This window comes from Hyla sarda, chromosome 3 (genome assembly GCF_029499605.1).
Source record: "Hyla sarda isolate aHylSar1 chromosome 3, aHylSar1.hap1, whole genome shotgun sequence".
Taxonomy (NCBI): domain Eukaryota; kingdom Metazoa; phylum Chordata; class Amphibia; order Anura; family Hylidae; genus Hyla; species Hyla sarda.
In genome coordinates, this window is record NC_079191.1 from 188,279,552 (window position 1) to 188,303,289 (window position 23,738).

A 23,738-nucleotide genomic window follows, 5' to 3' on the forward strand; every position below is an offset into this window, starting at 1 on the left:
GTATTCCGGCCCTAATACATCTTATACCCTATCCAAAGGATAGGGGATAAGATGTCTGATCGCGGGGTCCCGCCGATGGGTACCCCTGCAATCTGTCATTCCGAACCCACCCTTGTTAGCTCTCCGCAGCGGTGGAGACTCCGAAGCGTGATGTCACAACTCCACCCCCGTGTGAAGTCACGATACTCCGGCCCCGTGGTCGTAATGTTTCACACTCGGAGCCTCTAGCGCTGCAGAGAGCTCACAAAGGTGGGTGTGGAATGACAGATTGCAGGGGTCCCCAGCGGCGGGAGCCCTGCAATCAGACAACTTATGCCCTATCCTTTGAATAGGAGATAAGATGTATTAGGGCCGGAGTACCCCTTTAAGGGCCAAGGAATTACCTGTTATGGGCTGACCCTGCGTTATAGCGAGGTGGTCCCGGTGGCTATCAGCCGCCAGGACCCGTGGCTAATGCCAGACATCACTGATCGCGGTGATGCCCGGCATTAACACCTTAGATGCGGTGATTAAAGTTGATTGCCGCATCTAAAAGTAAACCATTCCCAGCAGCTCATTTGGGCTGTTCGGGACCACCGCGGTGGAACTGCGGTGTTCCGAACAGCTGAGGACGGGGGAGGGTCCCTACCTGCCTCCATCTCTGTCCAATCGGCGCTCTGCTGCTCCATGCCTGAGATCCAGGCTGGAGCAGCAGAGCGCAAATAACACAGATGAATGCTATGCTATGGAATAGCATTGATCAGTGTATGCAATCAGAAGATTGCATGTAATTGACCCCTATGGAGACCAAAAAATGGTGTAAAAATAGTAAAAAAAAAAAAAAAGTTAATAAATGTGATTTAACCCCTTCCCCAATAAAAGTTTGAATCACCCTTTTCCCATAAAAAGAGTAAACATAAATAAACATAAACATATGTGGCATTGCCACGTGCGTAAATGTCCGAACTATAAAAATATGTTAATCAAACCACATGGTCAATGGCGTATACATAAAAAAAATTCCAAAGTCCAAAATTGCATATTTTTGGTCATTTTATATACCCTAAAAAAATTTATAAAAAGCGATCAAAAAGTCCCATCAAAACAAAAATGGTATCGATAAAAACTTCAGATCATGGCGCAAAAAATTAGCCCTTATACATCCCTGTATGCAATAAACAAACAATAAAGTTATAGGAGTTAGAAGGTGAAGATTTTAAACATACAAATTTTGGTGCATGTAGTTAGCATTTTTTTAAGTAGTGAAATAAAATAAGACCTATATAAATTAGGTATCCTTGTGAACCTACAGAAGAAAGATAAGGTGTAATTTTTACCGAAAAGTGCACTGCGAAGAATCGGAAGCCCCAAAAACGTACAAAATGGCGTTTTTTTTTTTTTTCAATTATGCCCCACAAATATATTTTTTCTGGTTTAGCCATAAATTTTGTGGTGAAATGATTGATGTCATTACAAAGTAAAATTGGTGGTGCAAACACAAAGCCCTCATATGGGTTTGTAGGTGGAAAATTAAAAGCGTTATGATTTTTTAGAAGGTGAGAAGGAAAAAATGAAAGTGCAAAAATGTCCATACGTATACGTCCATAGTAGTTACCGTATTTATCGGGGTATACCACGTACCGGCCTATAACACGCACCCTCATTTTACCAAGGATATTTGGGTAAAAAAAGTTTTTTACCTAAATATCCTTGGTAAAATGAGGGTGCGTGTGTGTGCATACGTATACCCCGATATACCCCCAGGAAAGGCAGGGGGAGAGAGGCCATCGCTGCCCGCTTCTCTCCCCCTGCCTTTCTTGGGGTCTAGAGCCCTGCTACTGCCGCTTCTCTCCCGCTGGCTATCTGCGCCGCTGCCCATTCTCTCCCCCTGACTACCCATTGCCGGCTCCGATAGCCAGGGGGAGAGAAGCGGCGCCGGCAATGGGGCAGCGGCATCGATAGCCAGGGGGATAGAAGGGGCAGTGGCACCCATTGCCGGCACCGCTGCCCCGTTGCCTCCCCCATCCCCGGTTGTATAATTACCTGTTGCCGGGGTCGGGTCCACGCTGCTTCAGGCCTCCGGTGTGCGTCTCATGTGTCGTTGCTATGCACTGCACAGTGCGACGCAATGACGAGTGACGTCATTGCGTCTCGCAGCGCATAGCAACAACGCAGGGGACCCAACCCCGGCAACAGGTAATTATACAACCGGGGATGGGGGAGGCAACGGGGCAGCGGCGCTGGCAATGGGTGCCGCTGCCCCTTCTCTCCCCCTGTCTGTCGGCGCCGCTGCCCCATTGCCGGCGCCACTTCTCTCCCCCTGGCTATCGGCGCCGGCAATGGGGCAGCGGCACCGATTGCCAGGGGGAGAGAACGGGCTGCAGCACCCATAGCCAGGGGGAGAGAAGGGCCGGCAGCAGGGCTCTAGAACCCAGGACAGGCAGGGGCAGAGAAGCCGGCAGCGATGGCAGATCTCTGCACCTGCAAAAGCCGCTGCAGTTCATTGATATAAAGCGCCCGCTTTAAATCATTGAACTGCAGCGGCTTATCGGCCTAAAAAGTGCGTGTTATACGCTGATAAATATGGTATATCATGTATACGTCCATGGTAGTTATATCATGTATATGTCCATAGTAGTTATATCATGTATACGTCCATAGTAGTTATATCATGTATACATCCATAGTAGTTATATCATGTATACATCCATAGTAATTATATCATGTATATGTCCATAGTAGTTATATCATGTATACGTCCATAGTAGTTATATCATGTATACATCCATAGTAGTTATATCATGTATACATCCATAGTAATTATATCATGTATACGTCCATAGTAGTTATATCATGTATACGTCCATAGTAGCTATATCATGTATATGTCCATAGTAGTTATATCATGTATATGTCCATAGTAGTTATATCATGTATATGTCCATAGTAGCTATATCATGTATATGTCCATAGTAGTTACATCATGTATAAGTCCATAGTAATTATATCATGTATACGTCCATAGTAGTTATATCATGTATACGTCCATAGTAGCTATATCATGTATATGTCCATAGTAGTTACATCATGTATAAGTCCATAGTAGTTATATCATGTATACGTCCATAGTAGTTATATCATGTATATGTCCATAGTAGTTATATCATGTATACGTCCATAGTAGTTATATCATGTATATGTTCATAGTAGCTATATCATGTATATGTTCATAGTAGCTATATCATGTATACGTCCATAGTAGTTATATCATGTATATGTCCATAGTAGTTATATCATGTATACGTCCATAGTAGTTATATCATGTATATGTCCATAGTAGTTATATCATGTATACGTCCATAGTAGTTATATCATGTATATGTTCATAGTAGCTATATCATGTATATGTTCATAGTAGCTATATCATGTATATGTTCATAGTAGCTATATCATGTATACGTCCATGGTAACTATATCATGTATACGTCCATAGTAGTTATATCATGTATACGTCCATGCAAAGAAGAGGGAGAACAGCACTGGGCCCCAGCTGTTAGTGCAGGTGATCGTCCGGATAACCAGTCCAGTATATCGACATCCACACCAATTGGTCACAGCACAGAAGCAGCAGACTCCACAGTAAAGCAAGCTGTTGTCTTTTATTTGTTACCAGCAGTGCAACGTTTCGGCTATATGTTAGCCTTTGACAAAGGCTTATATATAGCTGAAACGTTGCACTGCTGGTAACAAATAAAAGACAACAGCTTGCTTTACTGTGGAGTCTGCTGCTTCTGTGCTGTGACCAATTGGTGTGTGGATGTCATGTATACGTCCATAGTAGCTATATCCTGTATACGTCCATAGTAGCTATATCCTGTTTACGTTCATAGTAGCTATATCCTGTATATGTCCATAGTAGCTATATCCTGTATACGTCCATAGCAGTTATATCCTGTATACGTTCATAGTAGTTATATCATGTATACGTCCATAGTAGTTATATCCTGTATATGTCCATAGTAGTTATATCCTGTATACGTCCATAGCAGTTAGATCCTGTATACGTCCATAGCAGTTATATCATGTATACGTCCATAGTAACTATATCCTGTATACGTCCATAGCAGTTATATCCTGTATACATCCATAGCAGTTATATCCTGTATACGTCTATAGTAGCTATATCCTGTATACGTCCATAGCAGTTATATCCTGTATACGTCCATAGTAGCTATATCATGTATACGTCCATAGCAGTTATATCATGTATACGTCCATAGTAACTATATCATGTATACGTCCATAGCAGTTATATCCTGTATACGTTCATAGTCGCTATATCATGTATATGTCCATAGTAGTTATATCATGTATACGTCCATAGTAACTATATCATGTATATGTCCATAGCAGTTATATCCTGTATACGTCCATAGTAGCTAAATCATGTATACGTCCATAGCAGTTATATCCTGTATACGTCCATAGCAGTTACCGTATATCATGTATACGTCCATAGTAGTTATATCCTGTATACGTTCATAGTAGCTATATCATGTATATGTCCATAGTAGCTATATCCTGTATACGTTCATAGTAGCTATATCATGTGTACGTCCATAGTAACTATATCATGTATACGTCCATAGTAACTATATCATGTGTACGTCCATAGCAGTTATATCCTGTATACGTTCATAGTATCTATATCATGTATATATCCATAGAAGCTATATCCTGTATACGTTCATAGTAGCTAGATCATGTATACGTCCATAGTAGTTATATCATGTATACGTCCATAGCAGTTATATCCTGTATACGTTCATAGTAGCTAGATCATGTATACGTCCATAGTAGTTATATCATGTATACGTCCATAGCAGTTATATCCTGTATACGTTCAAAGTAGCTATATCATGTATACGTCCATAGTAGCTATATCCTGTATACGTTCATAGTAGCTATATCCTGTATATGTCCATAGTAGTTATATCCTGTATACGTTCATAGTAGCTATATCCTGTATATGTCCATAGTAGCTATATCCTGTATACGTTCATAGTAGCTATATCATGTATACGTCCATAGTAACTATATTCTGTATACGTTCATAGTAGCTATATCATGTATACGTCCATAGTAACTATATCCTGTATACGTTCATAGTAGCTATATCATGTATACGTCCATAGTAACTATATCCTGTATACGTTCATAGTAGCTATATCATGTATACGTCCATAGTAACTATATCCTGTATACGTTCATAGTAGCTATATCATGTATACGTCCATAGTAACTATATCCTGTATACGTCCATAGTAGTTATATCATGTATATGTCCATAGTAGCTATATCCTGTATACGTTCATAGTAGCTATATCATGTATACGTCCATAGTAACTCATGCGTTACAAACCAGCTGTAAAAATAAATGTAGCCCGAAAAATTGTAATCCCAATAATTCAAAAAATTCCATTAGCCCCAATAACTCAATAACTACAATAAGCCCCATTAACTCAAAAAATACCGTTAGCCCCAATAACTTAAATAACAACGTTAGACGCAATAACGCAAAAAATCCCATTAGCCCCAATAACTTAAATAATAACGTTAGACCCAATAACTCAAAAAATCCCATTAGCCCCAATAACTTAAATAGTACAATTAGCCCTTATAACTCAAAAAATGACATTAACCCCAATAACTCTGAAAATCCCATTAGTGAGACTATATGTGTAAAACTTAATGGAAATGTAAAGTGTATGTTCACAAATGCCAGAAGCCTAGCAAATAAAATGGGGGAGCTTGAGGCCTTGATACTGGAGGAACATATTGATATAGTTGGGGTCACTGAGACATGGCTGGACTCCTCGCATGACTGGGCTGTCAATCTGCAGGGGTTTACATTGTTTCGCAAGGATAGAATGAACAGAAAAGGTGGTGGAGTCTGTCTGTATGTAAGAAGTGGTATGAAAGTCAGTGTGAACGATGCCCTAGTGTGTGATGATTCTGAGGATGTGGAATCATTGTGGGTAGAATTACAAAAGGAGGGAAATACTGAAAAAATAGTATTTGGTGTAATCTACAGACCCCCTAATATCACTGAAGAGATAGAAGGTCGGCTGTATAAACAAATAGAGAGGGCCGCCCGGGCAGGTACAGTGGTAATAATGGGAGATTTTAACTATCCAGATATAGATTGGGGTCCGGGGTTGGCTAAAACTACAAAGGGGCGTCAATTCCTAAATTTATTGCAGGATAATTTTATGGGACAGTTTGTGGAGGACCCAACAAGAAGTGATGCCTTGTTGGATCTGATCATTTCCAACAACGCAGAGCTGGTTGGTAATGTAACTGTGCGGGAAAACCTTGGTAATAGCGACCACAATATAGTTACTTTTGACTTAAAATGTAGAAAACAAAGACAGACGGGGAAGGCAAAAACATATAACTTTAAAAAGGCAAACTTCCCTGGGTTGAGGGCTGCACTACAGGACATAGACTGGGGGGAGGTGTTGTCAAATACTGATACAGAAGGTAAATGGGACATCTTTAAATCAACTCTAAATAACTATACAGCTAAATATATACCAAAGGGGAACAAATATAAACGATTAAAACTAAATCCTACATGGCTGACAAATGAGGTTAAAAGAGCAATAAACAACAAAAAAATAGCCTTCAAAAAATACAAATCTGATGGGTCAGCTATAACATTTAAACAGTACAAAGAGCTTAATAAAATCTGTAAAAATGTAATAAAAACAGCAAAAATTCAAAATGAGAGACAGGTGGCCGAAGAAAGCAAAACTAATCCTAAATATTTTTTTAGATATATAAATACAAAAAAAACAAGGACAGAGCATGTAGGACCCCTTAATATTGATAATGGGGAGGTTGTCACGGGCGATCAAGAGAAGGCGGAGCTACTGAATGGGTTCTTTAGTTCTGTATATACTATGGAAGAAGGAGCTGACATTGGTCAGGTCAGTGCTGGTAACACATCATATAATGTATTGAACTGGCTTAATGTAGAGATGGTACAAGGTAAGTTAAGTAAAGTAAATGTAAGCAAATCTCCAGGGCCGGATGGACTACACCCAAGAGTTCTTAGAGAGGTAAGTTCAGTAATATCTGTACCCTTGTTCATGATATTTAGAGATTCTCTGGTGTCTGGTATTGTGCCAAGGGACTGGCGCAAGGCTAATGTGGTACCAATCTTCAAGAAGGGCTCTAGGTCTTCGCCAGGCAATTATAGACCGGTAAGTCTAACGTGCATTGTGGGTAAATTGTTTGAAGGACTTATAAGGGATTACATACAGGAATACATAGAGGATAATAGTATTATAAGTGATAGCCAGCATGGGTTTACTAAGGATAGAAGTTGTCAAACCAATCTAATTTGCTTTTATGAAGAGGTGAGTAGAAGCCTTGACAGAGGAATGGCTGTGGATATAGTGTTTCTGGATTTGGCCAAAGCGTTTGATACTGTCCCTCACAGACATCTGACAGGTAAGTTAAGGTCCTTGGGCTTGGAAACTTTAGTTTGTAACTGGATTGAACACTGGCTCATGGATCGTACCCAGAGAGTGGTGGTAAATGATTCGTACTCTGATTGGTCCCCGGTTATTAGTGGTGTACCCCAAGGTTCAGTACTGGGCCCGCTGCTGTTTAATTTATTTATCAATGATATAGAGGATGGTATTAACAGCTCTGTTTCTATCTTTGCAGATGACACCAAGCTTTGTAGCACGGTACAGTCTATAGAGGATGTGCATAAGTTACAAGATGACTTGGATAGACTAAGTGTCTGGGCATCCACTTGGCAAATGAGGTTCAATGTGGATAAATGTAAAGTTATGCATCTGGGTACTAATAACCTGCATGCGTCGTATGTCTTAGGGGGGATAAAACTGGCAGAGTCACTGGTAGAGAAGGATCTGGGTGTACTTGTAGATCACAGACTACAAAATAGCATGCAATGTCAGGCTGCTGCTTCCAAAGCCGGCAGGATATTGTCATATATAAAAAGAGGCATGGACTCGAGGGGCAGGGACATAATACTCCCCCTTTATAAAGCATTGGTACGGCCTCACCTGGAATATGCTGTTCAGTTTTGGTCGCCTGTTCATAAAAGGGACACTGCGGAGTTGGAAAGGGTGCAGAGACGCGCGACTAAACTAATATGGGGCATGGAACATCTTAGCTATGAGGAGCGATTAAAGGAGTTACAATTATTTAGTCTTGAGAAGAGACGTTTAAGGGGGGATATGATAAACGTATATAAGTATATAAATGGCCCATACAAAAAATATGGAGAAAAACTGTTCCAGGTTAAACCCCCCCAAAGGACGATGGGGCACTCCCTCCGTCTGGAGAAGAAAAGGTTTAGTCTAAAGGGGCGGCACGCCTTCTTTACCGTGAGGACTGTGAATTGATGGAACGGTCTACCTCAGGAACTGGTCACAGCAGGAACAATTAACAGCTTTAAAGCAGGGTTAGATACATTCCTGGAACAAAATAACATTAATGTTTATGCAGAATTATAAAACTACATCCCTTTCCCTTATCCCCTTACATCCTTCCCTTCAATCCCCTGGTTGGACTTGATGGACGTATGTCTTTTTTCAACCATACTAACTATGTAACTATGTAACTATGTAACTATATCCTGTATACGTTCATAGTAGCTAGATCATGTATACGTCCATAGTAACTATATCCTGTATACGTTCATAGTAGCTATATCATGTATACGTCCATAGTAACTATATCCTGTATACGTTCATAGTAGCTATATCATGTATACGTCCATAGTAACTATATCCTGCATACGTCCATAGTAGTTATATCATGTATATGTCCATAGTAGCTATATCCTGTATATGTCCATAGTAGCTATATCATGTATACGTCCATAGTAACTATATCCTGTATACGTTCATAGTAGCTATCCTGTATACGTTCATAGTAGCTATATCATGTATACGTCCATAGTAACTATATCCTGTATACATTCATAGTAGCTATATCATGTATACGTCCATAGCTGTTGTATCATGTACAGTTATGGCCGTAAATGTTGGCACCCCTGAAGTATTACTCACAGAAAAGGATTGCAGTAACACGTGTTTTGCTATACACATGTTTATTCCCTTTGTGTGTTTATTTGAACTAAACCAAAAAAGGGAGGAAAAAAAGCAAATTGGACATAATGTCACAATAAACTCCAAAAATGGTCTGGACATAATTATTGGCACCCTTTCATAATTGTGGAAATATAAGATTGCTTCAAACATGTGATGCTCCTTTAAACTCACCTGGGGCGAAGTAACAGGTGTGAGCAATATTAAAAGATCACTTAGTTTTTGCATTGTGTGTCTGGGTGTGCCACACTAAGCATGGACAACAGAAAGAGAACTGTCTGAGAGCCAAAATTGTGGAAAAATATCAACAATCTCAAGGTTATAGGTACATCTCCAGAGATCTAGATTTGCCTTTCTCCACAGTGCGCAACATTATCCAGAAGTTTGCAACCCATGGCACTGTAGCTAATCTCCCTGGGTATGGACGGAAGAGAAAAATTTATGAAAGGTGTCAATGCAGGATAGTCCGGATGGAGGATAAGAAGCCCCAAACAAGTTCCAAAGAAAATCAAGCTATCTTGCAGGCTCAGGGAGCATCAGTGTCAGTGCGAACTATTCATCGACATTTAAATGAAATGAAACGCTATGGCAGGAGACCCAGGAGGACCCCACTGCTGACACAGAGACAAAAAAAAGCAAGACTACACTTTGCCAAAATCCTTCTGGGAAAATGTCTTGTGGACAGACAAGACCAAGATAGAGCTTTTTGGTAAAGCACATCATTCTACTGTTTACCAAAAACAGAATGAGGCCTACAAAGAAAAGAACACAGTACCTACAGTGAAATATGGTGGAGGTTCAATTCTGTTTTGGGTTTGTTTTTTTTGCTGCCTCTGGCACTGGGTGCCTTGGATGTGTGCAAGGCATCATGAAATCTGAGGATTACCAATGGATTTTGGATCACACTGTACAGCCCAGTGTCAGAAAGCTGAATTTGCGTCCGAGATCTTGGGTCTTCTAGCAGGACAGTGACCCAAAAGATATGTCACAAAACACCCAGAAATGGATGGCAACAAAGCGCTGGAGAATTTTGAAGTGGCCAGCAATGAGTCCAGATCCAAATCCCACTGAACACTTGTGGAAAGATTTTAAAATTGCTGTTGGGAAAAGGTACCCTTCCAATAATAGAGACCTAGAGCAGTTTGCAAAGGAAGAGTGGTCCAACATTTCGGCTGAGAGGTGTAAGAAGCTTATTGATGGTTATAGGAGCGACTGATTTCAGTAATTTTTTCCAAAGGGTGTGCAACCAAATATTAAGTTCAGGGTGCCAATAATTTTGTCCAGACCATTTTTGGAGTTTTGTGTGACATTATGTCCAATTTGCTTTTTTTCCTCCCTTTTTTGGTTTAGTTTAAATACACACAAAGGGAATAAACATGTGTATAGCAAAACGTGTTACTGCAAATACTTAATTTTCTAGAAAAATTTCAGGGGTGCCAACATTTACGGCCATGACTGTATGCATCCATAGCAGTTATGTCGTGTATACATTCATAGCAGTATACGGTCATAGTACCGTACTTATATGTACATGCATACGTTCATAGCATTCATCATGCATACTTTCATTGCAGTTACATTATGTATATGTTCTTAGCATTAAATCATCCATACGTTCATGGCAATCTTCTGTGTATATGTCATAATACTGGTTTTGGCACATGTCGCAGCTTTTGGCGCAGCATCCAGTTGTAGCTTTTTTTTCCCATGCATTTAGTCATGTTAGTATTATTCTGTGCATACGGGTGTAGCATTTTTTCTGTGCTTACGGTTTACTAGTTTGTGCATACAATAGTGTATATTCTGTGTATATGCATGTAGCGTTTAGTGTGAAAACAGTAAAAAAACACACAAGACAGACACAGGTAAAAAGGTCCCTGGGGCAGCTCTATTCCAGCTGTTCTCCACCTGGCTCAGTCTGATTGACAGATGTCTTTCCCTGTACGAACATGTGGCTGAAGTCAAGTTGGGGCAGAGAAAAGCTGTTAATATCAAGCACACTAAAAAAAATACCCCCCAAAAAAATGAATGTATTGTGTAGTGTCATACTACTCAAGATCCCTTAAAAGTTTAGAAGGGATATGTAAAAAAAAAGCTAGGGTCAATAAAAAATATCCAAGTTTTCACATTTTAATATGGTGTTGGGAGATTCCAAATCTGAATTATTACTACAACACTGCCTTCCTAGAAACCCTTAAAGGAAACATGTCATCAGAATGACTTTTTGTTAAAATTCAGTTTTTATATTAACAGTTCCCACGTAACTATTTATTAATAGAATATGCTAAAATTTTGCAGACAAATGAGCCTCACAATAGACTGATTATTTTTGTAGAAACCATTTCTTTGCGTTCATCTCCTTATTATCATAGGCAGGATCGGAATAAGAATTAACATCTCTGTAATATGTTACTGTACCAATGAAAACATCAACTCATCCGACAAAAAAGCAAGCCCTCGCACAGCTCTGATACAGAAGTTGTAAGCTTTAGGATATGGCATCACAAAAACAATGATTATTTTTTTTTATAAAAAGTTGTATTTTGCAACAGTAGGAAAACATAAAAATAGTGTATAAATTTGGTATTGTCATAATGGTACTGCCTTGTAGAATAAAGTTAACAAACAGTTTATCTCATAAAGTTAAACTATAGCTCATCTCATAAAGTTCCAAAGGACTCCATTGACTAAATAATAACGTTTTGGATTTCAGAATATTGGTGATATAAAATCATGATTATTTTTTGCTTTTAATTAGGTAAAAGTAGGCAAACATAAAAAGTACAATACAAATGTGCCATTATGATCATAGTACTGACCCGCAAAGTTAAGTTACCATGTCATTTCCAACATAATGGAGACGGTAAGAATAAAAACCAAACAGGATGGGAGAATTTTATTCCCCATTCCTCTAAAAAAAATATATCATGAAGGTTTTTCAATATATCACATGTACATCTATCTGGTGGCATTAAAAAATAAAATTTTTCCTTAAAAACATGCAATCATTTTGCTACTGTAACAGAATGCTGTTATGTAAAATGGTGGCCCAGACTAATGGCCCAGCAGTTTTTTGCCCAAAATCCCACCTCATCATTTGCTAGACCTTTCAGTTGGACCCCCATTAATGGAGCGCAGTCTGGTGCCCTTTTGCTGCAAATGGGGCTAGAAGGAGTGGAAAAGACCTACAAAACACTGAAGTATGCCACCAAAATTATAAAGAATAAAAAAATGTCTATTACACATGACAATACTTAAAAATAAGGCTGACATATGGAATAAATACAAATCCACATATAAATCAGAGCAAAAAATGTATAAAGTTATATTAAGTATTCAGAATATCTCAGTATTTAGGAACACAGACAATAAAGGGTCATATAAATATCAAACGTCTACAAAGTCTGCCTTTTTTTTTTTGCTTTATAGGTATAAGTTCAACACATATCATAGCAATATTATATAGATGTAAATAGATGGATAATATCCTAATATCTTTCTCAAAATATAGTCACTCCTGTAATTGTACTGACCCATAGCACCAGCTCCAGTAGCAGCAGGACTGCTGCACTCTGATGCATGTTTTGGTGAACCACAATGGAATGGATAAAAGGAACAATATGGCTAAAATTCCATATATAATGATCAGTGTTGGCATTTTAAACACTAAATAATCAACCTATAATCCCCAGTTGATTTGGAAATAGAAATAAAAGACTAGAAGTGGCCCAATGTAATCCCAGGACTTCTATAATTCTATTATAGAGGGTAACACATTGGTTGGCATTGTTGCCCTGCCAGGGCATGTCCTAAAGTATTAGCTCATCAAGCCATAGTACCATATTATTTCATTCCTAGTGACTTATTCAGCACAGCACAAAGAGAAATAAAGAAACGTAACATACTTTAGGGTTCCTGAATGCAATACTGTCAAATGTTAAATGATACAGATAGTAAAAGTACATGTATACTTACTTTGCTGCTTTTGCCGTGCCTTGTCGCATATGGCAGGCCTTAGATATACTTTTTTGCCATCTGCCATTGTACAGTCATTGGTGCAGACAAGAACACCAAGACAGGACTTCTTCAGGATACGTGAGTTATGATTGTTGGTATTCCGCATTGCCCAACCACTAAGGTGTCTCTGTGCATTTTTGTCTGTAGAGCTATAAATATGCTTCACATAGGAATCAGGCCACTCTTGGAACCAATCTGTTTTTTCCAAAACCTGATGAGAAGAATGATAAAAATAACCTTTTGGTTACATATGTTTCTTAAAATACCCACATTTTTATTAATTACACTTTATGACTTACACAAAAGATAGTGTTCTTACACAGTAAAGTTTTGTTGTGTAGCTGTGGAGCCTAAACCAGATGTGGTTCATAATGAATTAGATATTATAAAGAACAAATGCTACTTCTACTCTTTTTTTTTTATCCACTCCTGGTGTGAAATGTAGAAGAAGCATCTGTTCTTTAAATTCCTAAATCATTATGACCCACTCTTGATTTTGGTTACACAACTGCACAGCAAAACAAAACTGGACCGTGTAAGAGAACCCTAATACATTATAAGTAAGGGAGTCTTATTATGCCATAAAAACACAACAACAAAACATTTGAATTATTTCCAGTATCTTTATAATGTGTGTGAGAGGACCTCTATGATCACAATTAGAGATGAGCGAATTTTTTGAAAAATTCTATTCGGCTGATTTGCCGAATTTTCCCCCCAAAATAGTTTTGGTTGCGGCGAATCGCTATTAAAAATTGCTATTTGTGGCCTACAAAGAGCCTCAATAGGGGTGTAGAACACTTTGCCTTGCTGTAACACGCATAGGGTGTGTGCTGGGTTAGTGAAATAATACTGTTATTCAGTATGACATGCAGTGACGGAATGACACAGCCTGGAGGTGGCAGAAGCATGCAGAGACCATATAGTGGCTGATTGACACAGCGTGGAGGTGGTGGCAGTGTAAGGAAACCATAGAGTGCCTGAATGACACAGCGTGGAGGTGGCGGCAGCATGAAGAGACCCTTTAGTGGCTGAATGACACAGCCTGGAGTTGGCGGCAGCATGAGGAGAACATATAGTGGCTGAATGACACAGCCTGGAGTTGGCGGCAGCATGAGGAGAACATATAGTGGCTAAATTACACATGCTGGAGGGGGCGGAAGCATGAGGAGAACATATAGTGGCTAAATGATACAGCCTGGAGTTGGTGGCAGCATGAGGAGACCATATAGAGGCTGAATGACACAGAATGGAGGTGGCGGCAGCATGAGGAGACCATATAGTGGCTGAATGACACAGCGTGGAGGTGGCGGCAGCATGGGGAGACCATATAATGGCTGAATGACACAGCCTGGAGGTGGGGGAAGCATGAGGAGACCATGTAGTGGCTGAAAGACACAGCCTGGAGTTGGCCGTAGCATGAGGAGAACATATAGTGTCTGAATGACACAGCCTGGAGGTGGCGGAGCCATGAGGAGACCATATAGTGGCTGAATGACACAGCCTGAAGGTTGCAGAAGCATGCGGACAACATATGGTGGCAGTATGAGACAGCTTTGAGCTGGCATCAGCAATAAGGAGAACATATGGTGGCAGAATGAGACAGCCTGGAGGTGGTGGCAGCAGCCGCAGCATCAGGAGTCGTGAAAGTGGAAGGTGGGTGAAAAAAGGAGAACTTGGCATCAGATGTGTGGCATCAGGCGAATGGCAGGATCAGAATAGTAGCTGAAGCAGGTAGGCAGAAGAAAACGGTCTCTTTTGTAAAAGTGTTAGTGTGCACAAATAAGTATTGAGGATATGCATTACGTAAAACTTAACTTTTAATAATATGCTTAGGATAAAATATATGGACCCAATTTTTTTTTTAAATCAAACAAAAGGAAAGGTGTGCAAAAAACAGCATGTGCCACGTACACCACCAAGTGATGCAAAGACCTCTAAAAGGTGGAAGGGAACAACGTGTGGTCAATTGTTACCGGTGGGGGGTAAAAACTTCCCCTGTAAGGTCCTACTCTCGCATTACTAATTCCCTTCTTGGCAAGTGTTACTCTCCCTAAAAAGGGCAGCCCCACACAGGAACCTCTCCCTATTTCCACCTACAAACACTGCAATTTCCCAGGGTTTTTATGTGGAAACAGGGATTGGTTCCTGTACGGGGCCACCCTTTTTAAGACGAGTAACAATATCCTCGAAAAGGTGGAAGAGAACAACGTATTGTCCATTGTAGCAGGTGGGGGTAAAAACTTCCCCTGTAAGGCCCTACTCTCGCCCTATTAATTCCCTTCTTGGCAATTGTTACTCACCCTAAAAAGGGCGGCAACACACAGTAAACTCTCTATTTCAACCTAAAAACCCTGGGAAATGGCAGGCTACGCTTAAAACAGTATTTGTGTATGTCAGCAGCCGGTGTATACTTTTGCCTAGCCTTTCACAGTATCTAGGCCCTGAAGACTTTAACAGGAACAAAATAGTACATCACTGAGATGTACGTATGTGGTATGCACTTATGAGGGGAGGACTATGTGCTACAGTATGCTTAAAACATTATTTGTGTACAACACCAGCAGTACACACCAGTGCTCCAGCACACAGTCGCTGTGTACTACACCCAAAATTCTCTCTCAATCTCACTCCCTTCCCTATCAGTGCTTCTAGGCAGGATTTGTGCTTGATGTGAATCGCTGCTGTTCTGTGCAACACACTGCTCTCTGTCCCTCTCTGTAATAGAATGCTGTAGTAACTGGGAGGTGAATTGCTGCTGTAAAAAAAGCCTTTCTGTGCAACACACAGCGCTGTCTGTCCCTCTCTATCTCTCTGCAATAAAAGGCTGAAGTGACTGGCTGCAAGATGGCTGCTGATTATATAGGACTGTGACATCACAGGGGTGGCTGGCTGCGGATAGGCTGCATGCTGCATGTGATTCAGGGTCATCCTGCCTACCCTTGTTCCCGCCTTCCCAGGATTCCTTGCCACATGTCCTCACATGTGGATCCGCCATTTTAGATGCCCTGGAAACTGGACTGCACTAAATGGAGTTTAAGGAAGCAATTTGCGAGATCGAATCACAGTGATATTTGCATTCATTGCAAATCAAATTTTTCCTGTAATTCGTAAAAAATTTGGATTCATCAGATTCGATTCGCTCATCCCTAATCATAATGCAAACAAATCATACATAAGATTAAAGGGTTTCTCCGGTGCTTACACATCTTATCCCCTATCCAAAGGATAGGGGATAAGATGCCTGATTGTGGGAGTCCCACCGCTGGGGACCCCCGGGATCAGGCACGCGGCACCCCGTTTGTAATTAGTCCCCGGAGCGTGTTCGCACCGGGACTGATTACAGGCGACCACCGGGTGAGGTCACGCCTCCGCCCCCGTGTGACGTCACGTTCCGCCCCTCAATGCAAGCCTATGGGAGGGGGCGTGATAGCTGTCACACCCCCTCCCGTAGGCTTGCATTGAGGGGCGGAGCATGACATCACACGGGGGCGTAGGCGTGACGTCACACGCAGCCGGCCCAGTGGTCGCCTGTAATCAGTCCCGGAGCGAACACGCTCCGGAGACTGATTACAAACGGGGTGCCGCGTGCATGATCCTGGCGGTCCCCAGATGTGTAAGCACCGGAGTACCCCTTTAAGGATCTGTATTTGTATTAAAGCGTAATACAATCATACAAGTGAAGTTCAAAAGGAAAGCCATTTTTTGTTAAGTCAAGGCGTCTATACTGTCTAAGAACTTTGATGAATATTTGTAGAAAAGAACAGGAGTGGGGAAATGTGGCCTTTTCTGCATTTTAGAACCACTCCTGGTTCTGGCTTAAAAGAATCAAAATTCTGACCAAAATACTGTGTGCAAACCCAGCCTGAATATGAAGAGAAACCATTGTTAACTCTTTTAGGGTAGGGTCACACCTGCCGTATTTTACTGTGTATTTGCTGCTGTGTATTTTCTTCCCCATTAAAGTCAATGGGTAGCAAAATACGCATCTGATTTTGCTACCCATAGATTTCAATGAGAAGGAAAATACACAGCAGTAAAATTTAGCATGTGTGACCTTACCCTTATTTACAGACTGTGATGAGCCAAAAGAACCGGTGAGACCAGTTTTAAAAGAACTAAAATAAAAGCTAGCGGTCAAGACAGGCAGGTTGAGTCCAGTCTGACTGTCCTATCTGTGCAGTAGAGCTGATAAGGTTGATGAAAGAAGGAGACAAATCTGACAGACATGTTTATGTAAAGAGACAATTTACATGTTTCAATTGTTTGAATGTTCTTAGAAGTAAATTGTAACTGAAGCCTTAGAAAAAATTAGCATACAAGTCTATGACTTCTACTTTTTGTTATTGTATGTGTTCATATATCTACTTAAAGGAGTACTCCGGCCCTAAGACATCTTATCCCCTATCCAAAGGATAGGGGATAAGATGTCTGACCCCGGGGGTCTGCCGCTGTGGACCCCCGCAATCTTGCATTTGGCACCCACCTCTTTGAGCTGCAAAGCTACCCGGCAGTTTTTGAGCTACCCAGCAGTTTGTGAGCAGCGTGCAGCTCAAAGAGGTGGGTGCCGAATGCAAGATTGCGGGGGTCCCCAGCGGTCAGACATCTTATCCCCTCCTTTGGATAGGGGATAAGATGTCTTAGGGCCGGAGTACCCCTTTAAGGTTTATAAATGCTGCCATGTCCTATTCAGAATTGTACAACTTGAAAGTACTTTTCACCATTAAAATGACAATATATAACTTCCTGAAGGGATCTTTTGTATGATGCTGTTAAATGTTTATTTAGATGTTTATATGTTGCTTGGAAATCTGGGTGACAACCAGTGATAGAATGACAAGCTGGATATGTGACGGCCCCTGTGTAGATGTAGTTATATTTGTTCTTACTCAACTTTCATGGAACCATTCTTGTCTAAGGACAGGCTGAATATCTATATGTACAGTAAGTCCATTGAAAGGATAGTATGTGGAAAGGATTTTGTATTTTTCATTGGAAAACACTCCGGGTATTCCGGGAAAAAACATTTTATCCTCTATCCAAAGGATAGGGGATAAGATGTCTGATCACGGGGGGCCCGCTGCTGAGACCCCTCGCAATCTCCCTGCAGCACCCGCATTCTATGCGGGGACCGCGTCTCTAGTTTCGGAAACCTCCGGGTTTAAATAAATTAAAGGCAGGGAGGGGGTTAAGGATAGATGGGTAATAGACAGGGACGGAAAAAAGAAAAAAAAAGTGATGGTGGGAGCTACTCTTTAAGGACGTAGGGCGTATGGATACACCTGTGGGAAATCATTCAGCAGGCATCCAGGCACATCGCCAAAGGCTGTCTGGGCATGCTGGGAATTGTAGTTTTGCAACATCTGGAGGGTCACAGTTTGGAGACCACTATTAGAGTGGTGCCCAAACGGTATCCCTCCAGATGTTGCAAAACTACAACTAGACTGCCCAGGCATGCTGGGAGTTGTAGTTCTGTAACATCTGTCCCTTCAGATTTTGCAATTTTCATGAAAATTTTGAAAATTGCTGCTCTACTTTGAAGCCCTCTAATGTCTTCAAAAAATAAAAATATGTCCATTTTATGATGCCAACATAAAGTGGACATATTGTGTTTATGAATCAATATATAATTTACTTGGAATGTTCATTTTCCTTACAAACAGAGAGTTTCAAAGTAAGAAAAATGCAAAATTTTCATGAAATTTGGGGATTTTTCACCAAGAAAGGATGCAAGTATCTACCCAGCTTTTCCATATTACCCTACACTCTTTTATGTATTAAGCCTGGACACTGATTTCTTCAAACCCTACAGTCTAATCTACTCCGCTTTTCCAGATTTCTGCAACACTACACTATAGTCTACTCAGCTTTTCCAGATTTCTGCAAACCCTACACTCTAATCTACTCAGTTTTTCCAGATTTCTGCAAACCCTACATTCTCATGTATTCAGCTTTTCCTGATTTCTGCAAATCTCACACTCTAATCTACTCAGCTTTTCCAGATTTCTGAAATATGGATCCGATCATTCAGAATGCCGCACGGAGGTCCCCTCACCTTCCTCCTTCCGGCTCCTGTCATCTCCTGCTCTGGTCTGACATCGAGCAGACCAGAGCAGAAGATCGCCGATAACACTGATCTGTTCTATGTCCTATACATAGAACAGATCAGTATTAGCAATCATGGTATTGCTATGAATTGTCCCCTATGGGGACTATTCAAGTGTAAAAAAAAATGTAAAAAAAATGTAAAAGTAAAAAAAAAGTGAAAAATCCCCTCCCCCAATAAAAAAGTAAAACGTCCGTGTTTTCCTATTTTACCCCCAAAAAGCGTACTAAATACATTTTATAGACATATTTGGAATCACCACGTGCGTAAATGTCCGAACTATTAAAATAAAATGTTAATGATCCCGTACGGTGAACGGCGTGAACGAAAAAAAAAAATCCAAAATTGCTACTTTTTTTATACATTTAATTAAAAAAAAATTATAAAAAATTTATTAAAAGTTTTTTATATGCAAATGTGGTATAAAAAAAAGTACAGATCATGGCGCAAAAAATGAGCCCCCAAGTTAGAGGTCATCAAAATAAAGGGATTATAAACGTACTAATTTGGTTAAAAAGTTTGTGATTTTTTTAGAAAAGTATGTAATAATGGGTATCATTTTAATCGTATTGACCCTCAGAATTAAGAACACACGTCATTTTTACCATAAATTGTACGGCGTGAAAACGAAACCTTCCAAAATTAGCAAAATTGCGTTTTTCTTTTTAATTTCCCCACAAAAATAGTGTTTTTTGGTTGCGCCATACATTTTATGATATAATGACTTATGTCATTACAAAGGTCAACTGGTCGCGCAAAAAACAAGCCCTCATACTAGTCTGTGGATGAAAATATAAAAGAGTTATGATTTTTAGAAGGCGAGGAGGAAAAAATTAAAACATAAAAATTAAATTGTCCTTAAAGGGGTATTCCGCCCCTAGACATTTTATCCCCTATCCAAAGGATAGGGGATAAGATGTCAGATCTCCGCGGTCCCGCTGCTGGGGACCCCCTGGATCCCCGCTGCGGCACAGCGCTATCATTACAGCACAGAGCGAGTTTGCTCTGTGCGTAATGACAGGCGATACGGGGGTCGGAGCAGCGTGACGTCATGGCGCCGCCCCTCATGACATCACGGCCCGTCCCCTTAATGCAAGTCTATGGGAGGGGGCGTGGTCGTCACGCCCCCTCCCATAGACTTGTATTGAAAGGGGCGGGCCGTGACGTAACGATGCTCTGGCCCCCGTATCGCCTGTCATTACGCACAGAGCGAACTCGCTCTGTGCTGTAATGATAGCGCAGTGCCGCAGCGGGGATCCCAGGGGTCCCCAGCAGCAGGACCGCGGCGATCTGACATCTTATCCCCTATCCTTTGGATAGGGGATAAGATGTCTAGGGGCGGAATACCCCTTTAAGGTCAAAATGGGCTGAGTCCTTAAGGGGTTAAGGGGGACAGGGGACTGATTAAGGGGGCAGGGGACTGATTAAGGGGGACTGATTAAGGGGGACAGGGGACTGATTAAGGGGGGCAGGGGACTGATTAAGGGGGACAGAGGACTGATTAAGGGGGACAGGGACAAAGAAAATATTTGTTACAAAGATTTTTTCCTCTTTGTGTATGTTTATGGGGTAATGGGGGGGGGGGGGGGGTGGGCACAAGGCTAGCTCGCACAGGGTGCCTGAACACCTAAGGCCGGCCCCGTGTGTATAACTAGTATCTACCATTGTAACATTGCTTTTAGTTTATTTCTTTTTTATTGTATTTTCTAGTAACGGTATCATGGAATTATTTAGTCATTATGCTGAAGTACTCTTAGTCAGGTATTAAGTAAAGTATGTTGGTTTTATTCAGACTTTATATAACAGTAATATGTGGTCATGGTGTGGCGGTGTTATTTGTATAGTAATATTATTGTCAATATTGGATTTGGTATACTGAGTGTTGTACAATAAAAGTATGGTATTGGTATTTGTTCCTTGTTCCATTTATGTTTTTAGACCCTAAAAATACCCCTGGGACTTGCACATCTGAGCAACAAGGTAGTGGGGTTGGGGGAGAGGCCTAGGTCCAAAATTTAACCCAGGGGCCCACAGCACTGTAGTCATACCTCTGTGTACAGAGGTATTATTCTGTTACCTAGGGCTGTGTAATATAGCTTATGTAAGCACAAAGAATGTCTGAAGCACATGACCTCATTAGTACTGGTGCCGTATTCTGCTCTCATCTGTGGGGTTTTTCTCAGCTCAAATCCACCACATTTGCTGTGGAAATCTTAGTAAATATGTTGGGATTTTTTTAAAATGTCAGAACACGCCCCTTTTTTTCACGTTTTCTGTGAGTTGGTCAGGTTTTTGTTTATTTTTATTCTAGCGCAATGCTCCATAATCTGGCGCACAACGTGTCTAAACAGGGCGGGTTTACAATAGTAAATCAGGGCCACTGGGTAGCAAAACATGCAGCTGATTTTGCTACCCATTGACTTAAATGGTTAGGAAAATACGGAGCAGCAAAATACGGCATGTTTCAGCAGTTTAACTGTAGATTAAACAATAAACAAATATTAATTAATTTAGCCACATCAGCATTTCCAGCATCTAACTGTGCTATCAGGTATCTCATGTTGTTTTTATTTTCAAAAACTTATAAGAACCTATCGCATCGTGGTGGTAAGGTAGCCATAAACATTAAGGTACCCATAAAATTAGAATAAACCTCTCTGCAGTTTTTTGTTTTTTTCGACCGTGTGTGTGTGTTGTTTTTTTTTTTTTATAGTATTGGGGCCATGTAACTCTATGGTCAATTCTTTTCTCTTGTAAGAGATACATGTCTTCTCTTACCACTGAAATAAAAATACATGCATGGCTAAGCTGGCATGTACGTCTGTGGAGGAGTAAGAAGAAAAAACTGTCATGCATAGGAGTGTTTGGCTGACCATTATTTAGGATGTATGACCTACTTTAAATTTACATCAGCCAATCCTGATTTTGGCAGCATTCATAACTAGCTATGTGCATGGGAGGGGGCTTTTCTCTGGTAAGATATTAGGAGATAGTGTCTTATTTGTCTTTCCACATTGAAAATACATGCATATATATGGGGTGACAAACAAGCCTCATGCATATATATAGGGTGACATTATTAATCCCCTCATTCTAAAGTGTATAACCCAAATCATTATTAACATTTGATGGGAAATATCCTTTGAAAAATAAACATTACAAATTTACAGAGTAATTATAAGGGGAAAGGACTGTCCTGAGAAGAGCCTGTATTATGTTAACATCTCTTCTGCAGTCTAGAACCTTTATGATAAAACATGTTTATGGTTCCCCCGCATTTAACTGTTTGGATGCCAGCTAAACCAATATCGCTACATCTGTCATTTAGAAGTAAAGAATAGAGCTGGGTATGACTCTAGATATATTGTTCACACCATAAAAGAATCATCATATGGAAACCTGTGTCCTTTTACTACACTTCACGACTCTCATCAGAATAGATCGATAGATAATTATATTATTATATTAATATATTATTATTATTTTACCCAATAAGCCCAAATTCTAATAACATTTAGAACACATCATTATCATGTGGTTATCAACCAGTTTCTTTGCCCTTTCATACAGCAACATTACATAAGGCATTACTGAAAAGTATACAGTCATAAAAGCGCGTGAATTTTACAGCCAAGTCTGATATTCATCAAAGATTAAAGATAAATGTGATAGGGAGAGAGAAGGAACAGCTTTGTATGATAAATGCCATACCTGTGGAAGCTTTATATCATTTATATCCCAGTTAAGAACCTTGCTTTGAGAAAGTGGGACCTTGTGTTCCATGGTAGGCTCACTACACCTGAGCATGCTGTGATAGCCGGGGGTCCGTAGGCAGAAGGTGAGCTCTAAGCTAGATCTGACCACTTCCAAGCAGTTGTGACAAGGAAGTCGCTTCCTAACTCTACTGCAATAAGTGACACAAACAAGATAGTTTAGAGAGAAAATCCATCTTGTCTTGCAAGAAAAACTAGTTTCAGAAGTTACTTTGTAAAACTGAGGCAAATGTACAGATAACATAAACGTGATGACAATATGTGGACAGAAGATTGAAGTAAGAGAAAACAATTTGTAACATTCATTTTGAAGAACTTCTTTGACGTCATGTGATGTTCTTTCGAAGGCACGCATATGAAATGACACTTCTCTGGACATAGGCTGAAAGACTGTATTACTCTGTGAGTATTGACAGCATTTGGGTAAAAACGGTAGCATACATTTAAATGGGGGATTCCTTTTACATTAATACTTTTCTAATAATTACATAAAAAGTAAGGAATCTTGTAACATGCTTTTTGTTACTATCCTACAATGTGTGTAAAATCTCATCTCTGTCATGCCATTGACAGCAAAGCTGAAAACCATACCTGCTTCTATTGATATACTTCTGATTTAACACAGATGCAGATTGCTACACTGTATCAGTGTACATAGTCTGCTGTCAACTCAACATAGCACATTTCTAGTCCCCCCCCCCAATAGGCATG

The 23,738-nt window shown here is 40.4% G+C and overlaps 1 protein-coding gene across 1 annotated transcript in view; it reads right to left on the reverse strand.

The window, feature by feature from the left end:
* GCM1 (glial cells missing transcription factor 1) overlaps nt 1–23,037 on the reverse strand; it is a 70,376-nt gene extending 47,339 nt beyond the window's left edge. The window contains exons 1-2 of the mRNA XM_056563575.1: nt 22,966–23,037; nt 13,107–13,359 (exon numbers count right to left, since the gene is read on the reverse strand). Of these exons, the coding sequence (XP_056419550.1) occupies nt 13,107–13,359; nt 22,966–23,037 (325 nt within the window). The remainder of the gene's footprint in view (nt 1–13,106; nt 13,360–22,965) is intronic.
* Between the last annotated feature and the right edge of the window lie 701 nt (nt 23,038–23,738).